Source organism: Rhinopithecus bieti, unplaced genomic scaffold (assembly GCF_001698545.2).
Source record: "Rhinopithecus bieti isolate Rb0 unplaced genomic scaffold, ASM169854v2 scaffold_39386, whole genome shotgun sequence".
NCBI lineage: Eukaryota > Metazoa > Chordata > Mammalia > Primates > Cercopithecidae > Rhinopithecus > Rhinopithecus bieti.
In genome coordinates this window covers 2,241,352-2,257,743 of record NW_016816648.1, presented here as the reverse complement: position 1 = coordinate 2,257,743, position 16,392 = coordinate 2,241,352, and the positions used below count along the sequence as shown (strand labels likewise).

The 16,392-nt window shown below is 37.0% G+C and overlaps 1 protein-coding gene across 1 annotated transcript; it reads left to right on the top strand.

Moving 5' to 3' along the window:
- The first annotated feature begins 6 nt into the window (after positions 1–6).
- Positions 7–14,732, top strand: LOC108517237 (ubiquitin-conjugating enzyme E2 E2). Its single transcript, XM_017855038.1, has 3 exons — positions 7–220; positions 5,659–5,842; positions 14,655–14,732. Exons 2-3 carry the CDS (start codon positions 5,667–5,669, stop codon positions 14,707–14,709), a joined length of 231 nt encoding a protein of 76 aa, XP_017710527.1. The 5' UTR covers positions 7–220; positions 5,659–5,666; the 3' UTR covers positions 14,710–14,732.
- The last annotated feature ends 1,660 nt before the right edge of the window (positions 14,733–16,392 follow it).

Below are 16,392 nucleotides of genomic sequence, written 5' to 3'. Positions count from 1 at the left end.
CACGGCCGACGTGGGGCTCGCGCTCTCGCGGTCTCTCCCAGGCGGGTGCGCGGGGACGCGCACTCGCGGGTGCGCGCGCGGACGGCCGGGCGGCGGCGGCTCCCGGAGGTGGTGGCTTCACTTTCCAGGACTCAGGAGCAGCCACAGCGACAGCCGCAGGCAGCAGCCTCAGGAGCCGGTGCTGGAACGGCCGGGGGCGGCGGCAGCGGCGGCGCTGAGGGTGAGTCCGGGCGGGCGCGAGCGCGGCGGGGACAGGCGTGGTCGGGTGCGTGGTGCGTGGGTCCGGCTTTCGGTGACTAGACGGTCCGCAGGGGACATCCCGTCCCTGGGGCCTCCCCAGTCTCCCTCCCCCTCGCGCGTCGGCAGCTCTCTCCCCGGGCTTCGGCTGGAGCCTGCGACCTGCACGGACACCCCCCTCAGGTATTCGCTCGGGCCGCGCCGGTGCCTCCCCTCCTCGGGCGTCCTCCCTCTCACTAGCGTCCTCCTCACTCCTCCGACCTCCCTTCCGCGCCGCAGGTCTCTGCTTACACCGCTCGTGTCCTAGTTCCCTCCTTCCTCGCTCCCCGGGCCCGGTTCCCTGCGCCCCCTCCCGCGAGCCTTCTGCCCCCGTTTCTCGCCCTTTCTACCCCTCCCCCTCCTTCCCATCCCCCCCTTCTGCCTCTCCTCTCCCTGTCCTCCTTCTACCCCCTTCCGTTCTCAGTTCCCCATCCTTCTCCACCCTCCCAGCGCCTGCCTTCTCCTAGCCGCATCCTGGAACTAAGTCTTTGCAAAAGTACAGGATAAATGTCACGGTGGAAAGTGCCCGGCTTGATCTTTTGCTATTTTCCCTAATTGCATAATTGCTGCACATGGTGTCTCTCCTGGCGAGTGCCGGGTCTGGCTCCTCCGCCGCCGCACCCCGGTGGCCCGCCCGGAGAAGACCTTGTGGGGTGTATTTGTGTGTGTCCTGGTGTGGGGTGTGTGTTGTATTGGTCTTTTGTGATGCCTGGCGCTTGTCACAGTTTGGAACCGAAGCCCATTTTTCTCTGGTCTCTTCTCTGCAGCCCCCACTGGCCTGGTTTGAAACTGGATTCCCTCTGTCCTCTCCCCTTCTCCCCCCACTCCACTTCTCCCCCTCTTTTCTCCCCTCTCTCTCATAATGTTTTGATCTTTTTGCCCTTTGCAATTTCTAATGAAGATAAAGCGTGGCTTCTTGTGGCTTTTTTTTCCCACGACCAACCAGAAATGTCCAATCCATCTTCCCTTAAGGAAATTAAGGCCGCTTTAGAAAGACATCATCCTGTGCTCGGTGGCTGTTTAGACCTATTTGCATGTTTTCTAAGATTCATCGTTTTGTATTGTGTATTCTTGAGCGTCTACTCAAATATTTTCATTTAAAAGTACGAAAGGAAGTGCTAAGGTTTACCTTCAGATTATCTCGCGGTTCTAAAAGATTTTACCCTCTTCTTAGTTTTTAATCCCTGATTCTTTAAAAAGTATGTTTCTAGATATGTGATAATTCAGTCTGCACTTTGTGAATCCAAATATTTGCCTTTACTACGGCAATTTGGTTGCTCCTTGGCTCTTTGGAGTTCTGTATGTGGGCTGATGCTGAAGATAGAGTGTTTTCATATAATGCTATACCCCATTCTGTTTCCCCTGCAGCACCTTTTACCCCCAAATCAGGTGTTCCACTATTATTTTCTGCATAAATGTCTTTGCAGTTAAATTTAAAGCTGAATATTGCTGTGTGCATATACTACATATTTATTTTACATTTTAGAAAAGTTTAGAAACATGAGTAGGAAGACAGCAAGATCTGTATGACAGAATTAAACGCTTTCCTGTTATAAAAGCTCAAATGAACCCTTGGTTTTGCAGTTTTATACTAGTAGATACTGTTATAAGGCTTACCTGGATAGTAGGCTGGATTTATGGAATGACTATAGTTGCCTTTATGTAGTCAGTAATATTTCAAGCCAAATCATTTCATTTTTATGGAACACGTTAGTTTCGTTCACTGTATGTTGCTAATTTCCAGGACTGTAATTACAACGTAGGGTACATAGCTAATACAAGCTTAGACAGTTTGTGTTGAAGAAGTAATAGAATGTAAGCCTCTTAACATAGTTTTAGGAAGGACTGCCTATTTTATGTTTAAAAATTAAGTTTTACTTTGAGTTACGAAGTAAGCATATTAATTTGTATATCTCAATATCTTTGAAACTATCATTGGAGAGTAGCTCTTTGTTTATAACCCTGGGATTTAAGTTTATCTTCCCTGTAGATTAGATAATGAGATCAGATTAACTGTTTAGGAATTAATTTTAAAATGCTAATTTAGAAGATAATGTTTAAAGAATTTTAATTCAGAAATTTTTATTCATTTGTACTTTAGAGAGACAAGACATCAATTTTACACTTATGACTAATTAAATTGATTTATACACTACTTTTCTTCATAAAATTCATTGCACCTGAGTGGCACAATAATTTTTTTCTATACTTTTCTGTAAGCAAGTATTCAAAAAACAAACCGAGGAGAAGTTCCTTTTATTATTGATATTTGAAAAAGAGATGTGAAAACTTTATTTCTAAAAGTTCCTATAGTGGTTATCAGTGGCCTCAGATGGATTTATCATTTGTAGGTTAACATTTGGATTAAATAGGTGTCTTAAGTCGAAAGTGGAAATAATTCTTTTCCTTAATGTGAAACTAGAAATCACGCTTCTATTGGGGAATTTCTAATAGTATTTTTATTAGTTCTCTAGTGAGACTAATTTTTACTTTAGTCTTCCTCTGATATTCAGCAGTAGTTTATGAAATTTGGGTTTCAGATTATGGCTCAGATCACATCATTGAGCAATCTTTTTCAGTAATTATATAACTATGGCATTCGATAGTATGTGAATGCACATAAATAAGAATATTGAGAAGAATGTGTGGCTTTATAACGAATGTGATACACAACTGAAACTCTCGGCATAGTTTATTAAATCATAGTTTATTAAACTGACGCTGCCGCCTCAGTATAGAGAATATTATTTCATTGAGGTTCCCGTATATTTATCATGGAACGGATTGCTCCTCTTTTAAAATGTATAAAATGATTTCTCACCCATTTCACATTTCTTAAGGTATTGCTGGCAGCATTTTGCTATATCTGAGCACCTTTCCCTGAGGATTGTTCTTGTTTTCACTCTGATGCATGCTGCATGCCATTATGTACATATTTAGAAGGTTTTAAACTTCTGATATATTTTAACTGAAAGAAGTAAGGTGAAAAAAATATTAAATCCAAGAATGAGAATTTAGAGTAAAATAAAAATGAAAAAAGCAAGAAATATGTTATGACTTTTAGAGCTAGATGTGAAACATACTGATACAAAATTTCAGTATTCTATTAAGTGACTTTAGTGCTCATAAAAGATGTCACAGCTGTGGAGACCGGCTCTCTCCATTTACAGAATAGGCAGAAAAGTAGTCACGTTTCCATTAGTATGTTTCAGAGCTGTTGAGGCAGACCTGTTTTTGTGTGGCATGGGGAGCTGTTGGGGTTGAAGGGGTGCTGGTGGTGGTGTATGTGGCGTGTCAGTGAAAGGATCCACTATTTTCTGTTGACTCTTTGCGGCTGTGTGCTTCGTGATGCCTCCATTCTTTGGCAGTACTTTTTGGTTTGTCTTACAAAAATTTCAGTCTATTAAAGATCGGTGTTACAACATTGCTTTGGCTTAGAGCAGACTACAAGTTAAATCTTTAGTAGTGATGAATTTTTATCAGTGTCAAATAGCTATCCATTTGGACTAAATTATAGTCATTAAAAATTTTGCTTTATTTGAGGTATCTTTACCTATTCTTATTGATCATATCAGAAACAGTTTTATTTCAAGCCGTAATTTGAATAAGAGTAATCAAAAGGATCCATTTCAAAAGGAATTTGTTCAGTGTACCTTTAATTTTTAAAGGTATATTTTTTGTTGTTAATGGTACTTGTTAAGTATGGGTATTTGTTTTTAAAGAGGTGTCTGAGAAGGTAGCTATACAGTGCTCAAAGTGATTATTAGGTGACAAAACCGTGGTGAGCACAAGACCTTTTAGAGTCTGGCCATGGGTTTTGTTGGTTCAGTTCTGGATTTGTCAGAACACTGTAAGCTAGTCAGCTCATAAGGGATGTGTTCATAGTCATCAAACTCAGAAATTGATTATGATAGAATGACAGTTGAGAAGAGATACTCCTTTTCACTTACCGGAATTGTTTGTGTCTGCTGTCTAGATTGTAACAGCTACCTAAATATCAAGCTATTGAGGAAATTGAGTTGGTAATCAGAGCTGCTTGGGGAGCCTGAACTCAGAGCAAAGGGAATTTGAAAGCCTTGAGGGATATTTTAGCCAGACTGTGGGGAAAAGAAAAAAAAAAAATTCTTCAGTGTCTCACCATCTCTTGGAAATATGGTTGCTTTAGTATATAGCTGAATCAATGCTGATGCCATCATATGGTTCAATTTTTATTTAGAATCATGCAGTCATGCAGGCCTCTGTGTTCTTCTGTTATCACAAAGGTTACTTAAAACAATTTACTAGTTTGGAGAATTGTAACCTTAGCCCAGCCCTGAGGATGTATTGATTGAATAGGGATTTGAAAGAGTCCTCCTGTTTTTCTGTTCCCACAACTATTTGTACTAACCTTCGTTTTTGTACTTAGCAAGTTGGCTAGTCTAGGTTTTTCACAGTTGTGGGACCAAAGGGTTTAGCACAGCGCCTGGTAGAGAGTAGACCCTTAGTCATTTTTTTCTTATTTTTTGTAACAGCATTATTGATATGTGATTCACATACTATAAAATTTACCCTTTAAAAATGTACAACTCTGTAGTTCTTAGAATATTTATTATTAGAATTGAGCAACATTATCATTATCTAATTTAAGAACATTTTTATCACCCCACAGGGAAGCATCCTACCCATTAGCAGTCACTCTTCACTGCTCTCCCCTCACTCCCTGGCAACCACTTACTCATTTTAATTTTTTTATTATTATTTTTTTGAGACAGGGTCTTGCTCTGTCACTCAGGCTGGAATGCAGTGGTATCAATCATAGTTTTATTTTTTGTAGAGATCGAGTCCCGCTGTGTTGCCCAGGCTGGTCCTGCCTGGGCTTCCCAAAACATTGGGATTTACAGGCGTGAGATTTACTACTGAATTTGATGTTTATGAATTTGCCTATTCTGGACATTTTATATAGTCAGTTTGTGGTCCTTTGTGGCTGACTTCTTTCACTTACAGAATGTTTCAAGGTTCATCCATTTTGTAGCACGTAGACACTGTATTTCATTCCTTTTTATGGCTAACAGTACATTATGTGAATATACTACTACATTTTGTTTATCCATTCATTCGTTAGTGGATATTTGAGTTGTTTCCGGTTTTGGTTATTATGAATAATGTTGCTGTGAATGTTTCATGTATAAATTTTGTATGTTTTCATTTTACAGTACATTTTGAATGGATGAAGGAAAAGTTTTAGCAAGTCCCAAAGCTGCATTGTTTTGTAAATGACCAATTTAATCCGTTTTATATTGAGATTTACTTGTTTTACTTTGAGGTTCATTCTCTGTGTTCTGGAGGTAGCTTATTGTAGTCCTCCTCACAGCTGAATAAATGATTTTTGATTCTTTAATCCAGGATCTAAAATGTCCACTGAGGCACAAAGAGTTGATGACAGTCCAAGCACTAGTGGAGGAAGTTCCGATGGAGATCAACGTGAAAGTGTTCAGCAAGAACCAGAAAGAGAACAAGTTCAGCCCAAGAAAAAGGAGGGAAAAATATCCAGCAAAACTGCTGCTAAATTGTCAACTAGTGCTAAAAGGTATCTCAGTTATTATAATCTTTTATTTTGGTATCAGTTTATCATCTTAAGTTCTATTTTCTCTTGCATTTAATCATTTTTTCTGGGATTGTCGGCCATGAACTTCGTGGATTTTTCTTTCCCCTTCAAGATGATCTCTTTTACATGGTTTTAGCCATAGGGAACTTCAGTATTTAAAGTCAGTTAAATGGCATGGCAGATTCATAAAATATATTTCCATAGTGTGTTTGTGTGTTTATGTATTATTAGGGAAGCATATACAGGGCGTGCATGTAAAATTGCAGTGGTTTCATTTATGGTTACTTGACCATAAATTTTTTTTTTCTGTTCCGTAACACAGAATAGAGATTAGGAATCTTTTGAAGTGGTTATTGAGTGAGTGATAGTTTATTTTCCACTACTCCCAGTTGGTAAAGTCAGAAATGCTGACATTAGCGACAAGTGCATCTTGGTTTCATTACGTTAGTCAGTGGATCCATCTTGATACAGATTTTTCTCTTTCTCTGGAGAGTAGATGGATCTGGAAAGTAGGTATTCGAATGGTCTTCTGTTGGTACAATCTCTTAAAATGATTGGCATGTCAATGGACTTAGAGGGAATCTGTTTTGATATTGTTACATTATAGAAATCTCTTGGAAAATAATTTGAAAGATAAAGTAGTGTCTTTCCTGATCCTGTGATTTTATGTTCTTGCTTTGTTTTCATATATTTTATATTGCCTAAATAGGAAGTATAAATAAAAGCGATCTGTAACTTTTAGGCGTAGTGGAATGCCTGAATGTTGGATTACAGCTTTATATGTTATTTTATGGTGTGAATTAAGGGGAACTCCTTTTTCAAAGATAAAAAACCATTATTATGTTCTAGTAGACCTTGTTTCCCTTTGGCTTAGTCAGTCTACAGAGTTGGAAGGAACCTTCTCAGGCCCCTTAGTGAGAGATGTTGGAGGGATGGTGAGTGATTATTCCAAGGTACTAGAGTATTCAGTTTCCCTTTCATGGGGGTGTATTGCTGATCTCTGTTGAAGGAGCTGTTTGAAAGTCAGAGAGCCCTGAACTTTAAATGTTTAGACCTGTATACTAGAACATGCTAGGGTGGGGAAGAGGGTTCAGTTTGTTTTGCCATCACACTGCAATTACAGGGGACTCAGCTGGCTGACCCTTCTGTTGCCAGACCACAACACAAATGACCTGCTTAGAGGTGACCTGGGAAATGGGGGGTGGAGTTAGGATGGATAAGAAAGGTGAGGAATAGAGAAAATACAACATTTAGGTGAAAGAAGGAAGTCGATGTGGGTGGGAAGATTGTAGTTCCATGTAGATGAGGAAAATCTAATTCAGTCCTCAGTGTCTGATTGGGTTTTTACAGGGCCTTTTCAGTTTGTCAGAAAAGGGCAAGGATTGGTTGGCCAGGTCTGTGGGGAATAGGGTTCTGCTGGGCCTGTGCTTTATTCTGTGATTGCTAGTTAGCAAAGTCACCTGTTGTGGTGAGGCTCTGCCTTTTCCCCTAACTGGGAGCACCACTATGATATACCTTAAAATCATATTTCTTGCATGATATGCCAAAGACCAAATTCTGCTTATGAAAGATGTACTGCTTTATGTGTGAACATGAGTTTTTCAAGTACATGGGTCATCTTTATTTTACTACACTATATGTAGAAAGTACAGATTATTCAAACCTAATGATAGATTTCATGAGGGAAAAATATGGAAGATATTTTTCTGCTCTGTACATAGGAGATAAAACCTAGTTTAGAGATAGTGTATGTACAGAGCACAGGACAGTGCCTGATTGGCAGTAAATAGTAAGTGGTTGTATTGCGTTGGTGAAAGTAAGAAGTCTCTTTTGAGTTGCTTCCTGGCTGAAAGAATCCCTCCGTTGGCAAATTCTTGGGAATCTGTGATTTTCAAATTGTGGTTCATGATCTTCCTCTAGAAAGATCTTCAGTTGGTTTTTGGATGACACTGTATGAAGTGATGTAATTATTTACTGTTTATTTTAAATATAAAAATGCGGCTTTGCTACTAATTTTTTAATTAAAAAAAAAAACTTATTTTCCCCTCTCTCTTCCTCCAATTCAGCTGATAGGGAAGTTATTGGTTCTTTGCCATTTCTGCTTAACTTAGGAAAAAAATTGGAAATTATGAGAACAGAGGACCCCACATCTTTTAAGTTCACTGTCATATCCACAGTGCCTAGCAGAGTACAGTCACAATATTTACTTACTGGTTGCCTTGGAACCCTGAGATTATTTTAGGGATCAGATTTTCCATGGATATTAGGATCTTAGTACTAGTGTGTTCAGATTAAAAGTTAGAGGTAGTTTCAGAATAAATTTTATTTCACACTCTTTTGTTGATAATCATTTTTATTCAGATGAGAAGTCTTTCCCAAATAGTGTCATTTTATGAGAAAGAGGAGCATTGAAGAGCTTGAACTCTAAAGATGGGATCTACGTTTGAATCTAGGTTCTTGCATTTAGTAGCTGTAGCTCTGTGGTCTTTTCTTTCTTTCTTTTTTTCTTTCTTTCTTCCTTTCTTTCCTTTCTTTCCTCCATTTCTTTCTTTCCTTTCTTTCTTTCTTTTTTTTTTTTGAGGCAGAGTCTTGCTCTGTCACCCAGGCTGGAGTGCAGTGGTATGATCTCCAACTCCTGGGCTCATTCAATCCTCCTGCCTCAGCCTCCCAAGTAGCTGGGATTACATAGGTGTGTCACCACACCAGGCTAAATTTTTAATGTATTTTTTGTAGGGACGAGAGTCTCGCTGTGTTGCTCAGGCTGGCCTTGAACTCATGGTTGCAAGCGGTCCTCCTGCCTTGGTCTCTCAAAAGTGTTGGAATTACAGGCATGAGTTACTTACTGTGCCTAGCCTCTGCAATCCTGATGTATAATTTAACAGCTGAAAGCCTCAATTTATTCTTTCATAGAAGGAAGATGATAATGGTATGCTGTTCACAAGGTTCTTGTGAGAACTAAATGTGATAAAGCATTGATTCGGCACATAGTAAGCTCTCATAAACTGATGCTGTCACTAATAGACTTTATGTCAGTTAAAGTCTGCAATGATATTTTCCAAGTCTGTTTAGTACAAACTTTGGAAAAATGAGGTATATATTAACCTTGGAGGCCTTAGTGCTGTTAAACTAGAAATACTCAGATGCCGTAATTAAATACATTTTGTAGTAATTTTGGAAAGTGCTTGCACGTAGGTGCTCAGTTATATGAAATGTACTATTAATAATTGCTGTAATGCAGTAATTATAGAATTAATAAGCTGATACAGAAATATGATTTGAAAAATCTCATTTGTGATATTATAGAATAGTGATATATAATACAGAAAACATTTAAGTGGGTATTTAAACAGTAGTAGAAATTAATTTCTGTCTCAGAGTTAGGAGGAAAGATTACAGTTACATCTTATATGCATTTTTGCTTTTCTTTGGCAAGAGTTTGTTTCTTAAAAAATTGTCATGCTCTTATCACAGCCTGTTCTCTTGATATGTCTATATCACTCTTGTTATATTTGCAAGTCTGTAGTTGGACTATATCTGCAGTGACAGATTTAGATTATTTTGATTAAATTGACTAGTCAGTTCAATAAAACATCTATTTTGAGATCTTCATTGAATTTATTCTGCTGCTTTTATGGGTTGATACATCTGTAAATGTGAATTTTAAATCATATTTATTCTAAATTAACTTTGTTCAGAGTAGACATGGTGATTTTATTTTTGGACACTCAATATGATACTGTTCAAGGTGTAGTTTTTGGTTTCAGACTCTAAATTTTGTTAGGTTGAAAAATTGATTCCACTGTATTCCAGTTTGAACTTTTATCTTATGGACTCTTGTAAGTTTGTTTTCCACATGAGAATGAAATAGTACTTTTACAGATAATATTTTGTAATTACTGTATTTTATTCATTCTAAATGCACATTTTAAAACTTTTAATGTTTCTGAAATTGGGACACATCTTAAAATTTATGTGCACAATTATTGATGGTGTGTCTTAAAATCAATAATCTTTTAGAATCATATGTATGTAGTATATACCACCATCCAGAATGAAACGCTAGATTTCTTATTTGTGATGGCAGTGTGTTTTCTAAAGATTGCTTTGACATTTAAAAAATTTTAATTATTTGTTGCATGACGCTTTCTTGAGAATAAGGTCATTTTGGAAGGTTTTTGCTAGGTGATTCAATTGATTAGAATAGAGGGTTTTTAGGTTGACTGAGGATTGTAGTCTGTAAGGGAATATAGAAAGTTATCTAGATGAGATGAAGGGTTTTTAAAAAATTCCTGCTAAGAAATTACTTTGCAAATCTACATATCCACACATTCATGTTCTACTTGACTCTGAGTAAATTTTTGAATTTTCTTTAACCCAAGAAATGTATGTGTGTGTTTTAAACATGTTAGTACATATACACTGCTTCATTTTTCTGAACCCCTTTTCCAATATATTCATGTTAAAATGAGAGTTTCATATCCTCTCTGTTCTGTATAATTTTGGTACCATATTCTTCATTTAAGTCTGAATGAATCATGATTGTTATGATTCCCCTCCCCTGCTATTTTTTTAAAGCAAATAACAATCCTACACAGTACTCTTATTGTACTCTTATCATTCATTCCTGGAACAGTTAAGGTATAAGGTAGAGTAATATACACTGAAATTTAATTTGTGTGTTGCTTGTGACTTGTCTCAGTAACAATGGGCAGTTGCTGACTTCTGTATCATACTAGCTTAAGAGGTGGCACTGCCTTATGGAAATTGGAAATTTAGGCAATTGTCCAGATGATTTTTGTGTAAAATAATTTTGTCTTAAAAGTTCTGATGAGGGAAGTCTTTTTGTTTGACTTAGCAAGATAATAGTTCTCCATCTTTCACCTTACCAGTATGAAATAATTAGCCTTAGTTTTCCTTGTCTTTTAAATGGGAACTGATAAAACAGATACTTAGAGAACTCTGTGAGATTTACCGGATCACTTTTAATGGTAAAAGATCATCATGGGAGGCTGGGCGCGGTGGCTCAAGCCTGTAATCCCAGCACTTTGGGAGGCCGAGACGGGCGGATCACGAGGTCAGCGAGATCGATGACCATTCCCTGGCTAATACGGTGGAAACCTGTCTCTACTTAAAAATACAAAAAAACCTAGCCCGGGCGACGAGGCGGGCGCCCCTCTACTCCCAGCTACTCGGGAGCTGAGCGACAGCCGAGAACTGCCGCGGTACAACCCCGGGAAGGCGGCAGCTTGCAGTGAGCTGAGATCTGGCCACTGCCCACTCAGCCTGGCCGCGACCAGAGCGAGACCTCGTCTCAAAAAAAAAAAAAAAAAAACAAAAAAGATCACTCCTCGGGACCACCGGCAGATCATCATGGGAAAGGTACATTGTAAGTGTGAATTATTGATACTTTTCATTTTTCCTCACCCTAAGAGACAGTGCCTGAAATAGGTACCTTCCTTATCCCCACTTGTCAAGGCTGAGAAACTTAATACATACCATGATCACAACTTTTGAGATAGAATTGAATTGCTGTCATTGAAAACAGCAGGACATCTTACAACCATTTAAATAGCAATTCTTAGTATAATCTTTTCTGTCAAGAGAAATACAACCATTTTAGGTAACAGTGGCTTAAAATATATTATAATATTATTGACTCACTGCTCAGACTTGTTGAATTCATCAGCAAATTGCTTTTTATATTGAATAATATAGACTTAGAATTATAGGGATCTGGAGTTCAACTTTTGTGTAGAACTATATGACAGCAAATTATGATACATCAATTTTTTTTCACTAAGAGACAGGGTCTTACTCTTGCCCAGGCTGGAGTATGTGGTATGATCATAGATCACTGTGGCCTCAAATTCCTGGGCTCAAGTGATCCTCCTGCCTTGGCCTCCTGAGTAACTGGGACTATAAGCACACACCACCATGACCAACAGTTTCCCAAATTTTTTGTAGAGAAGGAGTCTCACTGTGTTGTGCAGGTTGGTCTCCAATTTCTGGCCTCAAGTGATCCTCCTGCGTCTGCCTCCCAAAGCCCAGGGATTACAGGCATAGCCACCAATACTGAGCCTGGCCCAGGATTTATGAGTTTTTTGTTTTGTTTTTTAAAAATCTAAAGGGCAGTATAAATATAAAGCAAGATGTGTTGTTTGAAAATTGCAAAGAAGTTTTTTTATGTTAAAATAGTTTTTTTTTTTGACAACTTAAGCATGCTTTTATAATGATTATTCTTTTGGTCTTCTTAGTTTAAAACAATTTTAAAAGTTGTTCATGTTTCTGATAATAAACAGTACATAGATTTTTTTTAATGGAAAGTAACAGTTTTTTTTATCCACCCCCTGCCCCTAATTCTCCCAGTTCCATTCCCTTGAAGCAGACTGTTTAGCTGTCTTTGGTCTTATTCCTTCTGTTGGATTTCTGTACAACTCTAAATAATACACTTATTTCTCATTGAATTGTTAATTGAAGTTATATCTTTTGATTCCCTGCTCTGAAATATGAGGATTTAGTTTGCTTACCTATTCTTCCTTTCTTTTCCTTCCTCCCAGTTAATGATAGTTAAAAATTTTTAAAAGATTATTTGTTGCCTTTATACTCTAAAAATATATATTTAAGCTTCTATGTCTTATTCCTACAAATAACATGTTTTTTATTCTCTACTTTGTAAATTGGGGATAATATCTTCTCCATCCACTTTTAGCTGGTTTATATTAGCTACACTTAATTTTACATCTTCAAGGTTAATAACATTTACTTTGTACAGTGCAACCAACAACCAATCTTCTATGCTTTGTCTGTAAGTAAAAGACCAATAAATTGTACGTTTATTATAACTGTAAACATTAAATGCCAGACCAAACAACATATTAGGATTAGATTAACTACAAGTCCAGTGTCATGATCTCCGGGCTTCTCAATGAGTCATAGCATTTAGGCAAAATAGATCAAATCTTTCTCTCCCTACCTCACTCCCAATGTCTGATACTTAAAGTTATTTTACATTTTAGTTTGCTTCTTATTTCATCTGTGACTTTCTTATGCAGTTTTTTTTCCCTTCTGGGATTTCTGATTACTTTCGCCTGTATCCCCTTTTGTAGTCTATTTTATCTGTATACACCTGTAGCCCCCTCTTGCCTGTCTCAGCCTGTTTGATTTACACCCATTTGTTTTGTCTTGCAGAAATATATTGAAATTTCTTACTCATTGGTGACCACCACCCTTCTCTTTGCTGTTTATTCCTTTTTTGCATTTTCTGCATTTCCCTTTCCCACCCAGTGTGGTCCTGAATGAGTGAGAGGTGAAAGTGTGTGTGCCTAGTTTGCCATCTTTAACCTGGACTTAGCCATTTAGTTTTGAAGTGTCTGTTGTATACTTTTGTATGAAATCCATAAAATGTGTTCTCCTGTATCAAATCTTTGAGCCTATTGTCATTTAAATATAGGCAATATGTACTTTGTATGCATATAAATATATCACAGAATCCATATTAGAAGGAAGTTACAGTGTGTTAAAAGAGATCACGGAGTTTATTCTAGTTAACCTCTATTTTACAGGACAGAAAACTGAGGCACAGGGAGAGAAAGCAAGCATGTGTGAGCAGTGTTCTTGCCCAGGGACTCAATTTAATGGCCTAGCAGAATTACAATGAAATTTTCTTTGACTTTGAATTTCTTAGCCGTCCTCTGATTCATAATGCCTCACTAACCTTGAATCACATGGTTTAGAAAAGTGAAAATTGTATCAGTAGCATGCAGTTCCTTCGGGAAGTTGATACCAGTTCTATTGGAGGGGTCCCGTTTATTCTAGCAGTTTATTGTCTTGAAAAAGAAGTAGAATGACATTGCTTGAGTGTAAATATTTTTGCTCAAATTCTTGTTTTGTTTTTTAAAGATACTTTAATCAGTTATTATCCATATACTGTCACAATAATTACCAGACAACAGGCATCCAGCTGTTAATAACCCCATATTTAAAAACCAAGGCAAAGGAGAAGAAACGGTTTTGAGAATATTTTGGTATTTGATTTAGCAAAGCCTACATTTAATAAGGTATGATGATAGTTAAGGAATTGCTAAGTATAGTCTTAGAAAACAGTGGCGCACTTTCAGCCTTTTTATACGTACATAGGATGTTAGATGCAGTTAAAAATAAAAGTAGAATGTAACACATGAGGATAGATAGAGCAGGCTTAAAAATTTTTTTTTTTGGCATGAAGCTCATGAAATGATTTAATTGCTTATGTAATATTAGGATAGTTCTAGCCGATGAAATAGTGTTACACGTCGAAGTCCCAACTTGCTCCAAATTAGAGGCTCCAGGAAGGAATACCATATGCGTCTTGATGGCAGTTTCAGGTGTTGGAATGAGATCCTGAATCTTTTCTTCACCATTTGATTCTGTCAGTCAGGATGCTTGAATTTAACTTAATATCAGCTTTCCATCCTGTATGGGAACGCTCTAATACAAAACAGAAGTTAGAATGACCCATGAATGGTGTGGCAGAAATTTCCAGCTTTAGAAATTTTAATTAGTGCTGTCAGTGGTTCAGTGAAGTCATAGTGTTCCTTCCACAGGTTGCATGTACTGATAGAGTCATCTTTTAGATGCATCCTCAAAACCCTGGCGGAAATTGCTACTTTATTGTTGGATGTGATGCTTTATACAGTATTAGTATTTCAAACTAATATACCAAAGGGAAGTATTATTAAAACATAATGTTTTAATGAAATAAATTGTTAAGAGTGAGGATATTTTTAACATAATGTTCTTTGTCTTTATTTTAAAGAATTCAGAAGGAACTTGCAGAAATTACATTGGACCCTCCTCCCAACTGTAGGTAAGTACTTATGGTTTTTTATTTACTTGTATCTTTTCTGGAAGGTACATTTGAACTGTTGGTTTTATGTGCAACTGTTGTTGTAATCTGATTAATTAGTAAACACATCATTGTTGTTTGAACTTAAGTGACTGGAAGATAGTGGTTTTTGTCATCTCTGTGCAGAAATGGAATGTTCAGCAAGTATGTTTGTAGTGGTAGAACGGAGTTGCCAAAAGTAGTGTAATGCGATAACAATAAGACAATGAAATTATAGGGTAACAAATACAGTTACCTTTTAGTGGAAGAGGTGTTAGGGCCTTAAGTGGTTTTTTAATGATAGAATAATAGTGTGGCTAAAATATTTGCTATGTTGTAATTTTTGTTATCTTGTTGGAATTTGATTTTTTAAAGTGCAGACGCATTAAATAGTATTTCTTCATGGTTTACGTTACTATGGTCATTGGTTGTGACTAGGTGAGATTGGGTGATTTGAGGCAATGATGTTAAATATAAAACTGTCTCTCCCTTTATGATCATGACCCTGAATTTTCTGGTCAGTGTTTACTTTTAGGAAAGAAAAGTGCTTACCTGGAAATGGTTAATGTTATACAGATACATGGACAAAGAGGAGAAAAATAACCTCTTACTTTAAGCTACTGCCTTGGGTCTGGAGCAGTGGTTAGAAGATGACTGTTTGATTATTTTTAAGACACTTATTTCTGTTTTGAGATGAGGTCAGCATTGGAACCAGGCCAACCTGGAGTTTTTCTGGTTTAAAATGATAATTTTATGCATTGAAGGTGGAAGGGCAGATTAAATCAAAATCTTCCCAACATTGAATGCAGGTAGAATTTATTGCTTGGTTTGATATCTGACTTCACTGATCTTACTTTGATGTAAAAACAAAGATAACAATGGTGAGAATTAATGAAAGTGAAAATTTTGCATATGGCTATATTGATAGTTGGCTAGTTGACAACTATTTTGTGTAGGAAAAATTCTAATAGGACTTACTTTGTGGTGAATCTAATATGGTTCTTTAAATGAATCATATACAGTTTATAAACTTACAGTAATAATATTCAAAGAATGTTTCACTCAAATAAAACAAATATATCTTTGTTAAGTAAAACTGTTTAACATAAGACTTTTTGTCACTCTTACGACCGTATTACATCAAAGCTGTTTCAGATGCCAGATGATTGTTTAGCTTTTGGTGGTCAATGGTTATAAGTGGATTGATTTGTGGAAAAACTCCAATTTGAATTAAACCTAACATCCTTTGTTTCTTAGGATATTTGTTTTGATGGTCTGAATCTTTAAAAAAATAAACCATGCTCTTAATATATTACATATATTATTCTTGTAACCTTTTTTATGAACAATTGAACTGATAAATAAGTGAACTTAATTTATTCACTTCTTTGCTTAAATTTTGACGACCCCAATCATTGGTAAAATGAGCAACTTTGTTTTAATAAGTTTGTTTAAGACTCATTTTTAATAAAAGAAATCCACATACAGTATCATGTGATGTAGACTGCAGTTTTGCTATTAGATGACTGAGAAAAGGAACTATATAAAGATTATTGTTTAAATAAAATAATTGAACCATAGTTCTGTTAAAGGTAAAAAACGTTTAACTATAGTGTCATCTGAAATTTGGAGGTTTACTTTGTCTTTGAGCCTTAGTTAATGATACCAT

What these genes read in the sequence shown, in the direction of transcription:
- LOC108517237 (XM_017855038.1), top strand. Translation starts at nt 5,667, where the DNA reads ATGTCCACTGAGGCACAAAGAGTTGATGACAGTCCAAGCACTAGTGGA. An exon ending in TTGTCAACTAGTGCTAAAAG is followed by an intron (nt 5,843 to 14,654) that starts GTATCTCAGTTA and finishes TTTATTTTAAAG; the next exon opens with AATTCAGAAGGAACTTGCAG.